Raw genomic sequence first — 23,028 nt, 5'->3', positions numbered from 1 at the left:
TAAAGACCTTTGTCTTCTTAAAACAACTGGGAAATGGCTTTTTTAACAGTTCCCTCTACCCCCAACAAAATGTACATATAGATTTACCTCTATATTATATTCTGCCCCATCTGTGTTGATTCTTATTGTAATATCATCATCTCCTATGTGGGCTAGAACTCTAGAGTCAGGCTCACCTTAAGAGAAAAAGAAAAATCCATCATTAAGAAATACTTATATCAAAAAATAAACTATGCACTAGTGTCAATAAAAATCAACAGAGTCCTTCATCAGAGTGGAATGTGCCTAGGTACTGTAGAAATCTGCCACAAAGAAAGAGGCCCCAGTAAGCAGCAAGATAGTCACATCTCCAACGAGTAGCCTCAACTCATCTGAAACCTTTCTCTTTCCCTCAATCTTCTTGTAAAAATTTCCCAGTGTGTTATAAAACAAAACCAAAAACAAACGTGTAGATGTTCTTCCGAAATAACATCATTTATTACTGGTTAAGAAAGAACTAAGAGAAGGGTGCCTGGGTGGCTCAGTTGGTTAAGCGTCCAATTCTTGATTTTAGCTTGGTCATGATCTAAGGGTTGTGAGATCAAGCCCCCACAGGGTCTGCGCTTGGTGTGGAGTCTACTTAGGATTCTCTCTCTCCCTCTGCCTCTGCCCCCTCCACCCCCTCCTCAAAAAAAAAAAAAAAAAAAAAAAAAAACGAGAGAGAGAGAGAACACGAATAAACTAAGAGAAGGGCAGAAAGCATAATCTGGAACACACAGGGCTTGCTCTATTTGCAGATTTTTTTTAAAGATTTTATTTATTTATTTGACAGAGAGAGACACAGAGAGAGCCGGAACACAAGCAGGGGGCGTGGGAGAGAGAGAAGCAGGCTTCCCGCCAAGCATGGAGCCCAATGTGGGCCTCAATCCCAGGACCCTGTGATCATGACCTGAGCGGAGGCAGATGCTTAACAACTGAGCCACCCAGGCGCCCTATTTGCAGATTTTAATGCCATTTCTTTTTCTGCAGAGGAAGTTCCACAAGTAAGCCCACAATTGCTCATTTGATACATCATCTTAGATAAGTACTTAACAAAATCATAAAGTCAATTATTTTACCTCCTAGCTTCCCTGTTTAAAATCTCATAAAGAAAGCCTACGATCCTTCCCTGGAGACAAGAGGTTAAATTCTTATCAAATGGGAGGAAATACTGCACCTGGGTGGCTCAGGTCATGATTTATGGTCCTGGGTTCAAGCCCTGCACCAGGCCCTCTGCTCAGCAGGGAGCCTGCTCCCTCCCTCCCCCACCCACCCGCCTGCCTCTCTGCCTACTTGTGATCTCTCTCACAAATAAATAAACAAAATCTTAAAAAAAAAAAAAAAAAAAGGAGGAAATTCACTGTAATCATTAAAATAGACAATCAGTATCCATGCTAAGATAATCCTCATTTCCTCCTGTTTGAACGTTCCTCCTTTCAAACTTACATAACTTAGATACAACAAAAAGCAGTCCTTTGACACCCCTTCTTCCTCCCACCAAAAAAGAATATGAATCAAACTAGATCTGGACACCTAATACCGCCAGACACAAGGGCAAACAAACAAGCTTCATACTAACCAACTACGTGTCCCCTGAAGAAGTCCTGCCATTTCACGGTGTACTCACTTTCGTCTTTACCATCTACCACCACGACTTTGAAATTTTGGGAAAAGTGTTCAGTACTTGATGTCAGGTATAATTTAAAATGCCTAAAGAAAAACATGCATCCACTTTTTACTGTAAGCGCATAAAATTTTCACATAAAATTTTACTGCACATAAAATTTTCACATAAAATTTTATTCTAAGCACATAAAATTAAGTTTACTTTGAGAGCTGACATTAATAAAACACTATGCAAGTTATCACTGTTTTACTAGGTACTTAGCATTGTCACCTACAAAGACGAACAGACAAATTTTTTTGACAAATTTCTTTAGGCTGTTAAGAATTCAGCAAAACAAAAGACTAGAATTAGGAGGAAAAAGATTCAAACAGCTTATGGGTTCATATTTCCTGGAGACTGAAGAATAAGGAAACACACACGGACAGTGTAAGTCCAAATCCTGCTTGTCTAAAAAATGTACCAATGCCTGGTATTAGGTATGACTTACTGAACACCTACTCAGTGCTACATGCTCTGCTTATGCTGTCTCCACTTCACACAGTAAATATCGCCAGTTAAAGGTCAATCAACACACTCAAGGTTACACAGCTAGTAAAGGATGAACCTGGAAACCAAAATGCTGTATTTCAAAAGCCTACACAGTGCTGCTCTAGCAATCAAGCCGGTTTTATTGCTCTGCAAAATTAATCACTGCTACTTTCTATATTTAAAAGCACTCATGCTTTTTTTCTCCTTCTAAAGAGAACGTCTCTTTAAAAAAATTAATCCGCAATTCCTACGAGGAAAATAAATGTAAGATATCCAACATAGACATTAAAATACATACTTAGTTATTTAGTCAGCTTAATATTCTTTTGTTTTCTACCAGTTTCAGTTCTGACATAAATCTGGGTGTGGTGAGCAAGAATTTTTCAATTATTATTTACCCTTTCAATGTGCCCATGAATACCAAAGATAAAGGTATGTTTTTCATCTCAACCACAGGAACAAATTTTGTCAACTGTGGGGCTGAAACTATGAAATGTTACTTCCCGTGGGTTTGCCTGTCTACACTGCCAGAAAGAATCTAGACTGGGGCTGTCTCCATAGCAACAAGTATTTTTAACTTTTTGAGCAAAACAAGGTAATTTTAGTTCGCTGGTGGTTTTTTAATGGTCAGAGGGAAAGAGACAATAGAACATTATTTCAAAAATCCTTAGACCATCTTCTCCTGTTCTCCTAAAACATATCTTCCCACACATTCACAGCTACGATTTTTTCCGTTACACTGATGACTTTGTTTAAAAAAAAAAAAAAAAGGCAAGCCTATTCTAAATGCATTATTCAGTTTCAGAAACCAGAAAATCTGATCTTTTACAATTACCATCTAGTAATGAGCATCTTCACATTGGTAAGTTCAGCCCTATATAAACTGATCATTTCAAATATCCCGCTTTGTTTTAACAACACAGTGTAACAGAAAGGGCTTTGGAGTCTGACAAACCTAGCTCAAATCCTGTCTCCACCACTTAGTGCTTGATCTTGGCCTTTACCTCTGAACCTAAGTATTTTCATCTACAAATGAAAATAATACCATAATACCACCTACTAACTGAATAGTTTTGGGGGGTTAAATGAAATAAACTATTTTAAAGTACCTGGTCCAAAGTTTTCCTACACGGTTAGATACATCTCCATTTAAACACTTCAGAGGAGGTGCCTGGGTGGCTCAGTGGTTAAGCACCTAGTTTTGGCTCAGGTCATGATCCCAGACTCCTGGGATCGAGCCCCACATCAGGCTCCCGCCTTGGCAGAAAGCCTACCTCTCCCTCTCCCGCTCCCCCTGCTTGTGTTCCCACTCTTGCTATGCCTCTCTCTGTCAAATAAATAAATAAACCTTAAAAAAAAAACAAAACTTGATGGAAACTCTGTAAGATAAATTACAAACCTCCCTGCCTCCTTACACAGAGAGATAATACACAGATATTGTTGAACATTCTCTTAAACAATCAATGTCATCTGGTGCGCCTGGGTGGCTCAGGCATTAAGCGTCTACCTTCAGCTCAGATCATGATCCCAGGGTCCTGGGATCAAGCCCTGAATTGGGCTCCCACTTCTCCCACTCCCCTCTGCTTGTGTTCCCTGCAAATAAATAAAATTGAAAAAAGAAAAAAATCAGTGACATCTATGAGACCCAGAAGAGAGGAATGTGTGAGGTTATGGGAGTATTTCCCCCATAGAAAAAACTTTACAAGACACCTCCAACCTAAACTGAAAAAAGAAACTTAGAAAGCTAACTCCTGAGTTCTTATTTTGCAGTTTTCCTCTTATCCTTTGCTCCTATTTACCTTTTACTACTATACCTGCTCCTTCACCAAAATCCCTATCGGCACAGCTAAAACAGCACAGGCTTGAGTTCAAACCCTTGATCTTCCACTTACTAGTTGAGTGACCTTGAGCAAGTTAACCAACTTCTCTGAGTCTCCATTTTTCCCCCCAAAAGCAGAGGAACGAAAACTCTGTGGAGCACAATGAGAATTAGAGATAGCACACACAAAATGAATTACACAAAGTAACGGACAAACTAGGACTATGATTAATATCATCACTGCTCAAATTTGCTATAGGTCTGGAACAAACAACACAACAATTTATGAACTCTGATAGAAAGAAATTATTCAGAAATAATCTAAGGATAATGGCAATAACTTTTAAAAAGCCAAAAAAGATATTATAAAATATATTTGCATGAAATATCAGTTATACATATGATAAATATACTAAGCATGACAGAATAAACCAATCAGAAGAATGATAAAAGGATACAAAAAGGTAGACACAGAAAAATAAATGACTTACAAACACATGAAAAGATGCTCAATTTCACACAAAATGAAAATCAAGACAACTATGAGACTCTATCCCTTTTCACAGGGACAAAAATTAAGGGCTGATAAAAACTAGTATTGCCAAGGATTATATATCCTTACCTATAACCTGTAAGGTATATCCTTACCTATAACCTGTAAGGTATATCCTTACCTATAACCTGTAAGGTTATCCTTACCTATAACCTGTAAGGTATATCCTTACCTATAACCTGTAAGGTTATCCTTACCTATAACCTGTAAGGTATATCCTTACCTATAACCTGTAAGGTATATCCTTACCTATAACCTGTAAGGTTATCCTTACCTATAACCTGTAAGGTATATCCTTACAGGATGTATCCTTATCCTTACATATATCCTAGGATAAGGGTAAGGATATATCCTGTAAGGATAACCTTACAGGTTATAGGTAAGCTCATACACTGCTGCTAGAACAACAAACTGGGCTAATGTCTTTAGGAAGAAATATGGTAACATCAGTAAACATTTACAGTATGTATACCCTTGACTCATTCTCCTTTCAGGAATGTATCCTACAAAAATACCTAAATAAGATATAGTCACAACGATAGTTATCAGAGCGCTGTTTGCTATAGAAAACAAAAATCACTTCAGTTAAACAATATGTATCTATGGGTTATTAGCAAACAAACCATTACAGTTCTATGAAATAGAAATATTTATGCAGCTGTTAAAAAGGAGATAAATCTACTTACCTGTATTACCTACATGTACACAGATCTATATGCAAAAAATATGCACTAAAATCTTTTAGAAATTTGGGAAACTTATGCATTTGCGAAGTTTGAGGAGCACCTGAAAATTTCGTATACCCTCCGTAGTTCGCTTTTTAAACCAAGTGAATGTATTACTTTCTTTTTTTAAAATATTTGTTGTGACGGGGCGCCTGGGTGGCTCAGTGGGTTAAGCCGCTGCCTTCGGCTCGGGTCATGATCCCAGGGTCCTGGGATCGAGTCCCACATCGGGCTCTCTGCTCAGAGGGAGCCTGCTTCTTCCTCTCTCTCTTTCAGCCTGCCTCTCTGCCTACTTGTGATCTCTGTCTGTCAAATAAATAAGTAAAATCTTTAAAAAAAATAAAATAAAATAAAATATTTGTTGTGGGGAGCCTGGGCGGTTCAGTCAGTTAAGCAACTGCTTTCAGCTCAGGTCATGATCCCAGAGTCCTGGGACTGAGCCCCACATCGGGCTCCCTGCTCAGCAAAGAGTCTGCTTCTCCTCTACCCCTCCCCCTGCTCATTCTCTCTCTCTCACTCTCTCTCAAATAAATAAACAAAATCTTAAAGAAAAAAAAAAGATTTAAAAAAGTAAAAACAGGGGCGCCTGGGTGGCTCAGTGGATTAAGCCTCTACCTTCGGCTCGGGTCATGATCCCAGGGGCCTGGGATCGAGTCCCGCATGGGGCTCTCTGCTCAGCAGGGAGCCTGCTTCTCCTCATCTCTCTCTCTGTCTGTCTCTCTGCCTATTTGTGATCTCTCTCTCTGTCAATAAATAAATAAAATCTTTAAAAAAAAATAAAAATAAAAATAAAAAAGTAAAAACAGGCCTTCATCATTTGTTGGGGAAGTAGCCTCGCCTTCAAATACAGAGTGATTCAGCCCATTTACATTCTCTCAGTGTGTGTTTTGATATTAGTAAAGCTCCCTAAAAAGACTTTAGAACGAGACCTGCAATTATCTAATAGATTTACATCTGCAAAACTAAGAGAAAGCAAAGTTACTACCCAGAGAGACCATATCGATTTATGGCACTATATTAATTTATTACCACAAGGCTATGGGGTCCTGAACAAATCTTTGATTTCTAAACCTCAGTGTCTTCATACATAAAATAAAGATATTAGTTAGTACACAGCTGATGGTTCTAAAGTAGAAAAAAATATTTTAGGGTATTAAAAACCATTCAATTAATTAAAATCCTTTTTTAGAATCCCATAAACATCATTACCATCATTAATACCTTTGGAACACCCATTTGTTTGTTTTTAATAATCATCACTATGAATTCTGGAATAAGCAATAAGCAATATAAGAATTATTACTGACTGTAATTATATTACAAATTTTTAAAATGTAACTTCCTAAGACCCCAGTAAAACCCTTATTCTTCTACTTTTGCCAAACTAAGCCCCCATTGCCCGCAAAGTTTTCTATAAATAATCCAAATTACCTTTTCAAGGCTGAAAAAGTCAGTAGTGTTTCTAAATGTGTTGAGGCCTGTAGATCCCTTTTTCTTACTGAATGCTGTTGGATACTGGATAAAGAGAGGATATCGTAGTCTGAGAGTAAAGAATCAAGCTTTTCTGAAACAAAGGTAAAAAGGTTATTAACACCTAAACTTACTAATTAATTGTAGTATCACTACAATGATAAAGTCTGACAAGAAACTCTTTCTGACATAATGCATTTTGAAGTGCTAAGCACAACCTATGAAGCATTCTTGCCAAAATAAATAAAAAGCAAAAAAAAACACAAATTAAGCTGAATTTAATCAAGACCTAACTTCCAGTTTTTAAGACACAAAGGGATTAGATTGCCAAATTAACTAACAACCTTAGAAAACAATCCAGAATGTCAGAATCCCTACAAAATTTTAAACAACCCAGTTTCTTCAGGAAATAAATGGTCTGGGAAAGAAGGGACAAGCAAAGACATAATACAATGGTCCTCCCTTATCTGCGGTTTCTAGTTGAGAGGGTTCAGTTCCCGAAAGTCAGCTGTGGTCTATCAGAAGTGAGTCTGTCAGTGTGGGCTCTCAGTATATGAGCCTAACACTAGGTCAAAATGCCTGTATCACTCACCTCACTTCATCTCAACATTTATGCAGTTTATCATCTCACATCATCACAAGACTGGTAAGTATAGTAAGACCTTAGGAGGGGCGCCTGCCTGGCTGGTTCAGATGATACATCATGCAACTCTTGATCTTGGAGTTGTGAGTTCAAGCCCCACACTGGGCAGAGAGCTCATTTAAAAAAAAAAAAAGGACTCTGGGAGAGACCGCATTCATGTAACTTTTATTATGGTCTATTATTATAACTGTTCTATTTTATTATTACTGTTATTAATCTCTTCCTATGCCTAATTTATAAATGAAACCTTACCATAGGTTTGTATGTAAAGGAAAAACATTCTATCCTAGGGTTCAGTACTATCCACAGTTTCAGGCATCCACTGGGGGTCTTGGGACGTATCCCCCACAGGTAAGTAGGGACTACTATAGACAAGAACACAATGTGTGAACCTAGATCCTAGATCAAACAAATCAATGAGGAAAAATACTTGTGACAATTAGGGAATCATGAGTTCATATCCATACTAGATGTAATAATTTTGATATCTCTGAGTATCACATTACATCATATTACACAATCAGCTAAATTCTAAATTAAAGGCATTTCTGGCTTGCCTGCTTAGAATTTCTAAGAAGAAGGTGACCAACTTGACCTGACCACTGCTAACTTGGGGCTGTATCAATACCTTATCAATTAATGTGTAGTATGCAACAGCAACAAATGTATTAATGACCTCAGTAAACCAAAGGTAAAATCTTTACAGAAAAATTACATTTTCCAAATTAAAGAGCAAAAAAGTGGTAATATCCTAATCATTGCTGCCTTCAACAGACACAGCAAAACAAACAATCCACTGGACATCAGAAAGTAGAAGTGATATGACCAAACTAATCCCTGAATAAAAACCAACATTAATTATTTTACCCGACTGACTTGGAACCCAAGGAAAGCAAAGATGTGCTGCCCCAAAGATAAAACAAAATGTTTTTATTTGGTACAGAGCAAAAGTAAACACCATAAAGTATATGATACAATGTAAGTCACTTTTCATCAGCAACTCTGCTACCTCTTCCAAAACCAGGAGGGTTTTTGGAAGACAATTTTGGTGACTGGAGTCTCTGTACAAACTGTCTAAAAATATGTGAGCTGATGCTTTCCGTTTCTCTCAACAAATATCACTACAGAGGGAATGGTATTCAAAATCATTCCACCAGACTTAGAATGGCCTTAAAAATATAACACCAGGAGCTTAAAATACAAGTATATTGTTACTGAGGTTAAATATGCCCATAAAACCACTTTTAAAAGAACTGACCCAATACTCTTCTCTTCCCTCTTCTCCTAAATATGATCCTCAATTGGTTCATTCACCCAATCATTAATTCACTGTTACATGCCAGACTCTGGTCTCAGTGCGGATACAGCATTAAATACAGCAAAGTCCTTGCTTCCTGCAGCACTCGCGTCAGTAGCACAGACAGGCGATACACAATACAGGTCAGTGCCATGGACATTAAAGCAGAATAGCAAAGACAGGGACTAGGCAGGGCCAGTTTATAAAGAGTGGTCAAAAGAAAGATGCTTCGCTGTTACACAATATTTGGGCAAACCTGAGGAAAACAATAGGTAAGCAAGCAGTTATACGATAAAAGTAAATTCCATCAAAGTCCATCCAAGTCGGGGCACCAGAGTGGCTCAGTCGGATAAGCGACTGACTCTTGATTTTGGCTCAGGTCATGATCTCAGGCTCATGAGATCGAACTGTGTGGAGTTTTTTTTTTCAGTGGTGAGTCTATTTCTCTCCCTTTCCCTCTCCCATAGTGTGCTCGAGCTCACTCTAAAATAAATGCATGAGGGCGCCTGGGTGGCTCAGTGGGTTAAGCCGCTGCCTTCGGCTCAGGTCATGATCTCGGGGTCCTGGGATCGAGTCCCACATCGGGCTCTCTGCTCAGCAGGGAGCCTGCTTCCTCCTCTCTCTCTCTCTCTCTGCCTGCCTCTCTGCCTACTTGTAATCTCTGTCTGTCAAATAAAATAAATAAAATCTTTAAAAAAAAATAAAATAAATGCATGAAATCTTAAAAAAAAAAAGGCCATGCAAGTCTCTAACTCAAGATAATATTAAATAAAATGACAGCAAGTTCACACTTCTTTGCTACCGCTAGTTTTTCATCAATAAGATTTCCTTTAAAATGCAATCCTGGGGACATGGGTGGCTCAGTGGGTTAAAACCTCTGCTTTTGGCTCAGGTCATGATCTCAGGGGCCTGGGAGTCCGCTTCCTCCTCTTCTCTGCCTGCCTCTCTGCCCACTTGTGATCTCTGTCTGTCAAATAAATAAATAAAATCTTAAAAAAAAAAATCTATAGAAAGGCTGTTTCAAAAGGCATCAATCACTTTTATGCCAATAGATGGGCCTTGGTGATTTGGCCTTGTTAATTACAATACTTAGCAGCACCAATGAAAGACCTTCAAGAAACTTACCATTTATTCAACTTTTTTTTTTTTTTTTTAATGTAGGCTCCATGCCCAATGTGGGGCTAAACTCATGAACCCAAGATCAAGATTCACATGCTCTACCGACTGAGCCAGCCAGGTGCCCCTAGTCAATAATTTTTGAGTGTGTGTTCTGTCAGGTAAGCTACACCAACATACCTGGTATAGTATCCCCTTTTTACAGATGAAGAAACAAGTTCAAGGAGAAATATATCACAAAGCTAATTTAGCACAGAACCAAGATTTGAACTTGGGCTTCTCTGGCTGAAAACCCCAAGCTTCACTGACATCATACTTCCGAAATTCCTTAAAAATATCCTAGCTCTGGGGTGCCTGGAAGGCTCAGTCGGTACACTATGTGACTCTTGATCTCAGGGTCGTGAGTTCGAGTCCCACATTGGGCGTGGAGCCTTCTTTAAACAAAATTTTTTTAAGTTAAATAAATATATATATTCTAGGAGCAGCTGGGTGGCCGAGTCAGTAAAGTGTCTACCTTTGGCTCAGGTCATGATCCCAAGGTCCTGGGATCAAGCCCCAAATCAGGCTCCTCACTCAGAGGGGAGCCTGCTTCTCCCTCTCCCTGCCGTTCCCCCTGCTTGCGCTCTTGCTCTCTCGCACTTTCTCTGTCAAATAAATAAATAAAATCTTAAAAAAAAAAAAAAATCCTAGCTCTTCTTGGACCTTTTCTACTTCTTGACCTCCTACTTTTTGATGTGCTAACCAAACCCGATCTCCTCTCCCTCTGAATTCTGTAGCCCTTTGTTAATACCTTTTTTCTGGCTTTGTTTTGTCTTATTTCACAGACTGTAAAACAGCCAAAAGGGAGCTGGGTTGCATTATTCACAGTACCCTTATCTCACAAAACCCAACACAGCACCTTGCAAAAAACAGCACTGCCGTGTGTACAAGCCGCACAAATCCTCAATGCTGAGATGCTGATACAACCCTTTACAGCTCTTCAACTTCCCTGATACAGGTTGGTACATGAATTCAGTTTCATTCAAGATCATAATCACTCCTACTGCCTGAGAAACTTAACCTCAATACTGTAGTGTCATTGTCAATAACACAGGCCAGTTGTTCTTGAAGTGTGGTCCCCACACAGCAACATCACCTGGGAACTTGTTAGAAAAGCCAGTTTTGGGGCACCTGGGTGGCTCAGTGGGTTAAGCCTCTGCCTTCAGTTCAGGTCATAATCTCAGGATCCTGGGATCAAGCCCCGAATCAGGCTCTCTGTTCAGCAGGGAGCCTGCTTCTCCCTCTCTCTCTCTCTGCCTGCTTCTCTGCCTACTTGTGATCTCTCTCTGTCAAATAAATAAATGAAATCTTTAAAAAATAATAATTTTAAAAAATGATTTTTTTTAAAAAAAGGCCAGTTTTCAGGTTTCCTCAGTCCTACTCAGTCAGAAATCCTTGGGTTAAGACCCAGCGATCTGCGTTTAAAATGCCTTCCAGGTGATGCTGATGCACTCAGGTTTGAGAACCACTGAACTAGGCTCAAGGAAGCAGCTCAGAGTGAAGATAAAAGCACAAAGATGGTCCTTATTCAGCCTTGCATTATTTTCAAGAACAAAAATCAGAAAGAAGGTAAATTAATAATGGAGAAACAGATAAATTATATGCCACTTCCAAATGACAAAAAAAAACTACAGTCATTAAAAATGCTGGTAACAACAGGCTTTTAAGAACATGGGAAAATACTTACACTATCATATTAAACAAACAAGCGTAGATTAAAAAAACTATTTGTATTGCATGATCTTTATCTTTTTTATTTTAAGATTTTTTTTTTTTATTTATTTGACAGAGAGAGATCACAAGTAGGCAGAGAGGCAAGCAGAGAGAGAGGAGGAAGCAGGCTCCCCGCCGAGCAGAGAGCCCGATGCAGGACTCGATCCCAGGACCCTGAGATCATGACCCGAGCTGAAGGCAGAAGCTTAACCCACTGAGCCACCGAGGTGCCCCATGTATTGCATGATCTTAACTATGTAAAAAATAGGTCTAGAAAAAAGAAAGAGCACGATAGTAACATCACTGGTTATCTTTAAGTGTATTTTCCGTAATAAGCACTTTGAAAATGTAGCTTGCTAAAGCACTTCAAAATACCTAACTAATGTGTTTCAACTGTAATTTGTCCTCTTATAATAACTAGATATCGCACACTGGATGCCCTGGAGCCATCGCAGACAACACGATCCAGGCGCTCCCTCCTGCAACAAGCGGAGAGTCCGCGCTCACTACTGCCCTTCACGAGCAAGGACCCTCTCAGCCACCTCACTGTACTTCACCTCCAAATTCCAACCACTGGTAATCTCAACTTTCTACAGCTGTTTCAACAGAATGTGAAACACTTCCCAGGAGTTTATCTTTTATCTGTATCCAAATCTCTCAATAAACTTAAGTATAAGCCACTTCATTCTCTCTCTTAGCACTCCACAATGGCTGCCCAGCACTCTCTAGAATGAAAACACCTTCTGTGCTTTCTCCAAGTTGTCCCAGGAGTCCTGTAAACAACTGAGCTTTTCTCATTTTAGCTGGCTACAAACACAAAATTAGAAAACAACAGACACAATTCAAAAGGTCAGACTAGACTAGAGTACTCCTTTATTTAGGTATTCCCTGCCCAACCCTCCCCACTCTTCTCTGCCACATGCCATGGTTTCCCACCCTTGGCCTCCTCTAGTCTTAGAGACCTGCCCTCCCTTACTACTCTTGTACATTTGCCACCCCACCGCTCCCTTTTTGCATACACATCCTGCACCTGTTTCCTCCCTTCCAGCACACTCTACCTAGTCATTTCTTCAACATGGACTGGAAGTGTTCCACCTTCGAGCCACCAAGGATATAATGGAAAAGAAAGAGAAATGTATTTCTGATATTATGACACCAGAGGAAAGACCACCACACAAAAAATCGTAAAGTATGTAAAGTACCAAGTGAGAGGAAGCTGCAAGAAGTTATGGAAGGACAGAGCAGGAGGAGGGCCTCGCCTGGCAAGCCAAGGACGCATTCCCAGGGAAACAGTACTGAAGTTAAGACCAGAAGGATGATAGAGCAACTGGGTGGCTCAGTGGGTTAAAGCCTCTGCCTTTGGCTCAGGTCATGGTCCCAGGATCCTGGGATTGAGCCCCGCATCGGGCTGACTGCTCAGCAGGGAGCTTGCTTTCCCTCCTCTCTCTCTGCCTGCCTACTTGTGATCTCTGTCTGGCAAATAAATAAATAAAATATTTTTAAAAAATAAATAAATAAATAAATAAAGTTGAACTTAAAAAAAAAAAAAGACCAGAAGGATGAGGAGACTGCCAAGAGAAAGGAAGGACAGGGTTCTAAGTAGAAGGCATAACACATTCGCTGAGGTTCCCAAGAAACAGAGCATAATTTTCAAAGAAAAATGCAACTCACTGAAGCTGGAGGCGGCAATGGCACACAGATCGGAAGAGGTGTGAGACTGGAGGCAGGCAGAATTCAGTTGTAACGGGCCAGGGAACTAAATTAAGTATTTTGGACTGTGGACAGGCAACGGCTGTTAAGAAATTTCACTGGGACTGCAGTGTGGAGCACGGGCGAGAGGGGAACAAGGCCAGAGTCTGGGAAATCAGCTCGTAAGCACCCAAGCAATGAAGGCAGAGATCACCCAAAGACCCCCAAGGTTTCTGGCATGGGTACATGGGTAGATAGTGGCACCACATTCACTGAGATTTAAAAAAAAAAAAAAAAAAAAAAAGACACATGTGTAGGAACAGTTTTGAGGGAGGAGCTGACAGAAGGGGACAGCTGGATGCTCAAAGATTCCGGAGTTCCCAACTACATCTTGTTCTTTATATAGTGTGCAATTACACTGTTCTTTTACAAAGGACTTTTCTGCATTAAGTCATCGTATATTTGCAGTTATGTTACTGATAAGTCGTACAGTGATTTTAAGCAGGAAGAAATCAAATGTGCTTTGTACGATTCTCAACACTGACATGAGCAGTAAAAAGCAGCTCCTACTTCATTCCTTCTCTATGTTCTCAAAGAGTAAGGAGAAAGCTGGAGCTCCAGGCCTGCAATAAACTGGCTTTCTCCATGGAGGTGTGAAGTGGCCTAGAGATTTGATAAACCTGCCACTCCACCCTTTTTTCACACCCAAATTGTTTCATCGCTGGGATATGCTTTTACCGCCACTGACTTCTACAACGACAAACTATATCCATATTTCTTTTGTCAAGCTCAGAGTTAACACTTTTAAGATAAAACCAATATTTTAAAGGGTTTTTTAAAAAATTTTTTTAAGATCTTATTTATTTGTCAGAAAGAGAGTGAGCACACACAAGCAGGGGGAGCAGAATGCAGAGGGATTAGCAGGCTTCCCGCTGAGCAGGGAACCCAATGCCGGACTTGATCCCAGGACCCTGCAATCATGACCTGAGCCAAAGGCAGACACTTAATCCACTGTGTTAGGTGTCCCAGGATAAAAACAATCAACTGTTGTACAAAATAAGTCCAGGAACATTTGTGGACTTTTTACTTAATTTCTCTTTTCTTTTTGCAATAAATTGAATATTCTTGGAATACAACTTACAAGTGTAATGCAGAAACCCAGTAGCCCTCTTCTCATTCTCGACTGTTCTGCTGTGTGACGCAGTTTCCCAAGATGACACTCTCAGTGCCATGTTCCCACTTCTGGCGTCAGAAACGGGAAGGAAAAAGCCAGGACTGCTGTAAAGTGTTCAGTATGCTTGTGCAGTAGACCCATGGGACCTGAATGTCCTTCAGGACTCCCCAAATATGCAAGAGAAGACAGTGACCTGGCCAGGGTACCGTGAATTAGGCCCTAGATGTAGGGGAATCCCTCCCTGTGACTAAAGGATGAGAAAAAGGAGAGCAGTGCTCTCTGCTAGGCAGTGGACCCGGAGCTTGGGAATTAAAAACTTAATTTTCTGGGTTTACACCAGTTAGTGGGGGATGGAGGATGAGCTGCCTCAGTAATTCCCCACCAAGAACTCTTCAGCAGGGACAAGATTCCCCAGCAAGACCAATCACATGGAAATGCTGAGCCCAAGAAAAATCAGCACAGCCCAAAGGACCCTCTAAGGAAACAGACTGGTCCATACACAAATCCCAGTTAGGCACTGAGGCTACTTCCACAATTTCCAGGACCCGTCTCTTCCTAGACTAAACATTGTATCCTATACTTCCTTCTCATCAAACAAGTAGACAGGAAGTAATTCTGCACATATTATATCTGAAGTGCCTGTGAATACAGAGAGGGAAATATCAAGTGGACAGTTGGATACATGAGTTTGGCGTTTCAGAGAACAAGTCTAGATCAGAGTATATATTTAGTAGTTATCAGAATACAATCAAATGTAAGTGAAACCAGGGCAGCAGATGGGACATGTCAAGGCCTACAACTCATGTTAAAAGAAAAAGGAGAGAAAGAAGCGGTATGGGCAGGTAGATACCAATGCCCTTGGTTGATTTCAGGGCTAAGTTAAGGGATATATGAAAGAGCACTTGATTTCACTTCCCTACCTCAGTAAAACCCACTTCCTATTCCAGTCCCTCCTTTCCTCTATCAATCTTTTTCAGACTTCCTTTAAATTATACTTTCAACTGAAAACACCATCCCTCACAAATACAAAAATGGTACAGAACCCAAAAATCAATGACACTTGGCCTCAATGACACTTGACACTTAATATTCTCGAAACTCTGTAAAAGTTATAGAATTTCTCCCAATGTCTCCACCATGGCTCTCTGCTTAACTCTTCATTCTATTCTAGAACTAGAGTCTTCTCTTTGACTAGTTCCAAGCAGACTGGCATGAAATCTCCCTTGGAACAGTTAGGGTGGTTAAGTGTTTCAGTTTCAAAAGAATGCAGCCTGTAAGCAAAATTAACATCAAAAGAGGAAGCCAGATGTCAAAATATTGAGCAAAATGGGGCTGTCAATAATGAAAAACAAGCACTGCAATGTGGAGAATCCCCACACCAATAACCTCAAGGTAAGTTTCAAAATGTAAGTTTCAAACCTTCATCCCTCATCTGTGACCTATATTTTTTCCCTCCACCCACTACATCCTCTTTTATTAAAAGTAACACAAAGGGAAAACACTTTTGAAATCAGAGTGAGACTTATACACCCCAGCTGCAACTTCAAGAAGATATCATCATGACTAAGTTCACATGACTCATAACTTTCCTAAATTATGCAATTCATAACAGTTCAATTGAAATCATCTTGGGTGTCCTGAGGAGTACTCCAGAAGCCAGGATTCTAGTATATATTTCTATCCTTCAGAAAAATGTTGTCAAATCCATGGCCGGGGGAGGGCGTGGGTGGCTCAGTCAGTTAAGCATCTGCCTTCAGCTCAGGTCATGATCTCAGGGTCCTGGGATTGAGTCCCCCCCACCGCCCACTGCAGGCTCCCTGCTCAGCAGCGAACCTACTTCTCTCTTTCCCTCTGCACCTACACCTGTTCTTGTTCTGTCTCTCAAATAAATAAGTAAAATCTTTTTTAAAAAGTTATCGAATCCCTAATCAATATTTAGTACTGAGGGGCACCTTGCTGGCTCAGCTGGTACAGCATGCATCTCTTGATCTCAAGGTTGTGAGTTTGAGCCCCACATGGTGGGTAATGTTTACTTTTAAAAAATCTAATACTGGGGGCGCCTGGGTGGCTCAGTGGGTTAAGCCGCTGCCTTCGGCTCAGGTCATTATCTCAGGGTCCTGGGATCGAGTCCTGCATCGGGCTCTCCGCTGAGCAGAGAGCCTGCTTTCCTCTCTCTCTTTCTCTCTCTGCCTACTTGTGCTCTCTCTCTGTCAAATAAATAAAATAAAAATCTTTAAAAAAAAAAATCTAATACTGAAATTATAATAACATTTTAAGACCAGTAGACTATAATAAACTATGCTCTTTAACTATGAAACTACTTTTTGATCTTGACCATCTAAATAATGGTAAGGTTAAGTTATGCAGCTATTCACATCTGGAGCCATTAAACACACACACAGTCACTCTTCAAAAGAAAAAATTACTCATAAGGCATATATTTATCACTGTGAGAATATGACAACTCAGTACACCTTTCTGAGACTCTTTTCCTACTGTTTTATTTTAAAAACTAAAACATGATCTATAAGGTTTATTTCAACACTACAATATCTAAGTGCCCCACCAGGAGTGTTCTTATTTTCCCTCTTCACCTACCTAAACTTAAAGTCTGGCCTTGAGTTCCGCCTCCTTCAGGGAGCCTTTGATAACCTTCCCAGGCTAGGTTCAGGTTAGAAGAGCTAGTCTCTTCTAACATTACGTGAATACATGGTAAGTCTATGCTTTCTTCTGGCACTTGTGGTCAGCACTTTGCAAATTAAAAACACAGCCAAAAAAAACAAAACAAAACAAAAAAACCCTCTATGTTGTGGAGGACTCATCTAGAAAGTAAGGTTTTCCTTTATACTATGTGCTTCCTTAGGATTCCTGCTACCTATTTTTCCACCTGTGAACAAGAGCATGATGATAAAAATGATACAGCTGTGCTACAGGAAAAATATAATTTTAGTATCTCAAAGTACGTTTGCTTATATTAACATATGTTCTTATGAAGTAGATCCTTACTCTATCCCTCCACCCTGACCATCACTACCTCAAAATTTCCCTTCAGTATGTACTGACTTCTCACATCTCAGCCCTTCCGAACACGCTCCCTCGCCTTTCGTTACACTCGTCACCTGTAATCCATTTCAGTTCGAGATAACCACAAAGCAGTTAGTTGTTCAGGTGAGAACACTCAACAGCTTTAATACCCTCAGTCACTTACCATTTCTGTCCATTAAATTAAAAAGCTGCCAGGTAAACTAATGTGAAAGTTTTCATTAGCTACAAAGAAACCCCACATGGTGTCTCAACCAACACAACACGACGCACAGAATCATGGTGGGATCTGGAGACCAATACAACCGTAAAAAGTCAACTTTGAACACTGGGAAAATATACTGTGATTCGTACTTAATTACTAAACTGTCTTATATGTCAACTTCCATAAGGCAAAGAATCTTAAGACTTCGTAAGCTTACACAAATTGCACATCGTCTAATGTATGTCCATCCTAAAATCCAATCTCTTCAGAAAATCTAAGTAAGGGGGGGGAGGCATAATTGGGTGATGGGCATTAAGGAGGGCACTTGATGTAAGGAGCACTGGGTGTTATGCGCAACGGATGAATCACTAAATTCTACCCCTGAAACTAGTAATAACGTATATGTTAACTAAAGTGAATTTAAATTTTTTTTTAAAGTGTCAGTTGAAAAAAAAATAAAAAAGTAAGAAAATCTAAGAACCCTCTACTTCCTGGGCTCAAAACTGTTCAAACTGGTCATCCCGGTAACTTTTTTGTTTAAAATGGCAAGGAAGCCATTCAAGCAGTATCAAAAGAGTTGGCCTGGTAGGTTCAAGCGCCCCCTCCCAGCACCCCCACAAATTGCAATTTAAGTAAGTCACACGCTTACAAAGGTCGCAAAACCCAAGTCCAAGATGAGTTCTCCAGTCACCGCCTTCCAACCAGATTACTACATAAAAAACCTCCCACAGCAGAAATTCTAGTTCGCTCCTTGCAGAGCCAGAAGGAGCTGTGGAGCTTTGGGCCCTTCCTATCCGCAGCCCCCCACCCCCACACACACCAAGTCCCGGCTTTGGCAGAACACCTTGGTAGGGCAGGGACCTGGACCACATCTCCCTCCCCAAATACGAGGCAACACCACCCCCCTTACCGCTTTCCAAAACACACTCCCCGAACACCAACTCTGGAGGCGGACCCGTCCCAGGCCCTCAGTCACCACCGGGGAGCCCTGCCCGTATCCCTTTCCCATTCAGAAGGACAAGCCCTTCTCCCTGCCTTCCCTAACTCCGACAGCCACACCCCCTTTCTGCACCGAAAACTTTGGGACGCGCCACCGTCCAATACCCCGCCCCTAAACACCTGAAAGTTCTGCTCCCCCGCTCTTCCCCGAAAGCAGCGCGCTGCGCTCCAGGCGCCCGGCCGGCCCTAAGCCAACTCTCCCGGGTCTTTACCGAGTAGCTCCGGGGAATCGCCCGGAGGTCGTGGCGCCAGCACGAAAGGAACCACGCTGGTCAAGAAGAGGAGACACTGCCTCATGTTCCCGGCCCGGCCACCGGCTCCACCTCTCTAGGCAGCCTTTCGCCTGACGGGGGCTCGGGACACTGCTCACATTGGGAGAGAAGGGGAACCGCCCGGCCCTGCCCCTCAAGCCTTTCTCCTGCCGCGCCGCCTACCGGAAGACTCTAGAGCCCGGCTCTAGGCCCCCGGAAGTGCAGGGAGCGCTCGGAGAAGGCGGCTCAGCCAGCTTCCGGCCGCCGCCGACACCCGCACCGCCCACAGCCGGAAGCCGGGCGCCGCGCGGCATGCCGGGAGCCCCTCGCTCGCCCCGCCCCGTGCTGGCGCCCCGCCCCCCCACCGCCCCTCCGCCTTCCCCTTTCGTCCCCGCTGGGTGCGGCCGGCGCCTGCTCGGACGCGGCCCGGAACGTCCTGACTCGACCCATCGTGGCCTCGCGTGTGTCCCCGGGTGACCGCCACGAAGGAGGCGGGAGCTCGGGAGTAGGCCCTCAGAGGCGCGTCCTCCCGCCTCCGTGGTCTGGGTCCTCCTCCTGGTTAGGATCCCCGTTATCCTACCACCTTGCGCCCGAGGGCGGACGGGGAGGGGCGCCTGGCCCGTTTTGCTCCGGGGAACGACCCAGCCTCGAAGCCCTTGGGACGCAGGACAGCCGAGGCCCTGCGCCTGACCCCGGAGAAGCCCCGTGCACGCGCCAGCCTCCCGGACCCCAGTGGAGAGTCCCTCCCGGCTGTCCGCGCCCAGCGTGCGGCCACCGGCGGCGTCCGTCGTAGCGAGCCGGGCTCGGCGGAGGGAAATGATCGCGAGCTGTCTGCACGCGCGTTTTCTTGTCGGCCTGGCTGTAGGCAGGGGGTCTGCAAACTCAACAAAGATTCCAGAACCCCAGCCCTAACTGCTCATCCGGTGAGCGCGGGAGCCAGACTCTTCAACCGGCTTTTTACAAACTTCTGCTTGCTTCGTGTAGCTTCGACTGGAGATTTCCCAAAGCAGTTTGTGTTTTGTTTTGCAATCCTTTCCATAATTTTAGCTCGTGTAGTTGAGTGAGAGTGTTTATAGTACTGAAGAAAACATTCTAACAGCGTTGGATGCTTATTGCTCTTTTGGTTCAACTAAGATTTATACAAGTAGGACATAGCACATTTTCCACTTAAAAGTGAGTGCAACAGCCTTTTCTCCACTATTAAGTGGTAAATTGTTAGGAATAGGATGTAGCCTTGCTCGGTGAACTTTCGAGGCTAGTTCCTGATAAAATACACAAACTGGTTTAAACAGGTTTATTGTGGTTTGCCTCAGTAAAATCTCAGCATCTTTCCAACAGTTGTTACCCATAGTTACTGGCTTTGCGTTTTTGGCTTAAGTGAACCTGGTACGTTCATCTGAGCTATGCCTTCATTAAATATAAACACGTGGCTTACCTAATGAAAACGTAAGCAGATTTCATCTCTGTAAATTGCACACAGCTTTTAAAAAAAAATTGTATTCCTTAGGGTGACTGGCTCTTGATCTCAGCCCAGTTTTGTTGTTGTTGTTGTTGTTGTTGTTTTGGGGGTTTTTTTTGTAGAAACTTTTTTTTATAATTTCAACTAACTAACATACAGTGTATTAGTTTCAGAGGTAGAATTCAGTTATTCGGCAGTTGCATGTAACACCCAGTGCGCATTATACCATGGGCATTAAGGAGGACGTATCACCCAGTTACCCCATCCCTCCACCCACATACTCTCCAGCAACCCTCAATTTGAGGTACGATTAAGAGTCTCATGAGGGGTGCCTGGGTGGCTGTGTGGGTTAAGTGTCTGCCTTCAGCTTGGATCATGATCTCGGGGTCCTGAGATAGAGCCCCACATTGAACTCCCTGCTCAGGACGAAGTTCGCTTCTCCCTCTCCCTCTGCCCCTCCCCCGCCATGCTCTCTCACCCTCTTCCCTCTCTCTGATAAATAAAATCTTTAAAAAAAAAAAAAAAAAAAGTATCTTATGGTTTGTCTCCCTCTCTGATTTCATCTTTTTTTTTTTTTTTAATCCCTTCCCCTCAGCTCAGATCTTCATCTCAGGGTTGTGAGTTCAAGCTCTGCTTTGGGCTCCAAGCTGGGTGTGGAGCCTACCTAAAAAAAAGTAAGATAGAAGATTTTAAAACTGTATCAATTGTATCCCATAAAAATGTGACCATTGTATACAATTTTAAAACAATTAGAATATCATCTCAAGAACATCCAGGCACCATACTCTGTAGCTTGTAACTTTAGTAGATCCTAGATTATATTCTTTTGGTGTCTTTCACAGCCCTAAGGTGTCTTGCTCATAGGAAGCACTTAGCTGTTTAATAAATGCCATTTTTAATTTTTTTAAAGAAGGCTCCATGCTCAACGTGGGGCTTGAACTCATGGCCCTGAGACCTAGAGTCACATACTCCACCCAGTGAGCCAGCCAGAAGACCCAATAAATGCTGTTTATTTAAAAGTAATGTTCTTGATCCATTTTCTTACTTATATCCAGAAGTCCTAGATTTTCAAGGATAGTCCAATATGAAGCAGTCTCTCCCATTTACAAATACATACTCAGATTAGGATTTCCGATTTGAGATTTGTCTTTTCATTTATCAGCAGTCCCTATCTTTAAGATAAATTAACACCACGTGGGAGAGATAAAGGACAAGAGGAACAGAAGAGGGACACAATGGATAGAAGAACTACTAGTCCAGTGATCTTCAAACATTATCGCCAAAAGAACTGATCAGAATGAAATTTGCAGCATAATGTATAATGTAAGTACATTTAAAATTGAAATTATTAGAGGTTGTTCTTTTAAGTTTACCAAATAGGATATAAATATCTGAGAGATTTGGTAGCCATGGTGGTCACCAGCCCCCACACAACCCCCTCAATGATCCCTGCTTCTTGATATTTGCACTCTCGTATAGTCAGTCTCCTAACACATTGGACCAATAGCATAGAGCAGAGGTGATCATATTTCACTTCCAAGACTTTAAGAGACTACTTTTTCCATCTGTGGCGCTCTCTTGCTTGCTTGCTTTCACAGGTCACTCAGTGGAACATTCAGGAACCCTCCAGAGAGGCCCACAGGAATGGAGATCACCATCCCACAGCCAGCAAATACTGAGACTTACAGAAGACTACATGAATGAGCTTGGAAGTGAATTCTCTAGCCCTAGGCAAGCTTCTAGGTGACATTAGTTCCCCAACCGAACAACTTGGCAGCAACCTCTGGGGACCCAAAACCATTCCCTGATTCCTCTCAAAAACTGTAGGAGAGAATAAATGCTGTCTTAAACTACTACGTTAGAAGTAATCTGTTACACAGCCACTATCATCTGCTTAAAAAAACAAACAAACAAACAAACAAAAACCAGCCAGGAACACCCGCTTGGCTCAGTCCGTAGGGCGTGCAACTCTTGATCTCAGGGTCATGAGTTCAAGCCCCATGTTGGGCATACCACCTCCTTAAAAAAAATAATAATAATACATGAGCGGGTTAGCTGGATCCTAGGTTCCTCTTTTTTTTTTTCTTTTGAAGATTTTATTTATTTGACAGACAGAGATCACAAGGAGGCAGAGAGAGAGAGAGGGAGAAGCAGGCTCCCCACTGAGCAGAGAGCTTGATGTGAGGCTAGATCCCAGGACCCTGAGATCATGACCTGAGCTCAAGACAGAGGCTCAACCCATTGAGCCACCCAGGTGCCCCCTAGGATCCTCTTCTTAACACCAGAAGTGGTTCTTTTAATTTAGGATTCAATAAAGGTAATTAAAAGATTCTTGGGATTCACCAATCTCATGCTAAAAAATGAATTTTTTATCATTTATATACTTATTATAAGTGAACTAAAGAGTAAAGTAAATTACAAAGAGTAAAATATTTACAATGATTAAACACCTATCACCACATATGGTTGCAGAGTTAACTACCAGATCTGTAAAAGTATTGATAAGATGGTATAAATGATCAGAGAAATAGCTCTTTGGTTCTGGCTGAGTTTGGGCTTTTTTCCTGTCATCCTAGCTCTCTTTCTCTTCGTAGCCGCTCTCTGTCCTATTCTAGTCCTGCCACGACTTCTAGATGAATAGTGCCTTTCTCCCTCCATTTC

General features: G+C 41.8%; 1 protein-coding gene and 1 long non-coding RNA gene across 2 annotated transcripts in view; one reads left to right on the top strand and one right to left on the bottom strand.

Moving 5' to 3' along the window:
• The window catches only part of ADAM17 (ADAM metallopeptidase domain 17), a 54,062-nt gene extending 34,977 nt beyond the window's left edge, over positions 1-19,085 (bottom strand). Inside the window, exons 1-4 of the mRNA XM_032353354.1 lie at positions 18,870-19,085; positions 6,702-6,834; positions 1,598-1,728; positions 88-176 (exon numbers count right to left, since the gene is read on the bottom strand). Coding sequence (XP_032209245.1) covers positions 88-176; positions 1,598-1,728; positions 6,702-6,834; positions 18,870-18,954 — 438 coding nt within the window. The 5' untranslated portion in view covers positions 18,955-19,085. The remainder of the gene's footprint in view (positions 1-87; positions 177-1,597; positions 1,729-6,701; positions 6,835-18,869) is intronic.
• LOC116596222 lies at positions 15,601-22,290 on the top strand. The gene is made up of 3 exons (XR_004288070.1): positions 15,601-15,803; positions 21,530-21,690; positions 21,966-22,290. It is a non-coding gene; the product is annotated as an uncharacterized LOC116596222 (long non-coding RNA).
• The last annotated feature ends 738 nt before the right edge of the window (positions 22,291-23,028 follow it).

This window comes from Mustela erminea, chromosome 7, assembly GCF_009829155.1.
Source record: "Mustela erminea isolate mMusErm1 chromosome 7, mMusErm1.Pri, whole genome shotgun sequence".
Taxonomy (NCBI): Eukaryota; Metazoa; Chordata; class Mammalia; order Carnivora; family Mustelidae; genus Mustela; species Mustela erminea.
This window is presented reverse-complemented; position numbering and strand designations above follow the sequence as displayed.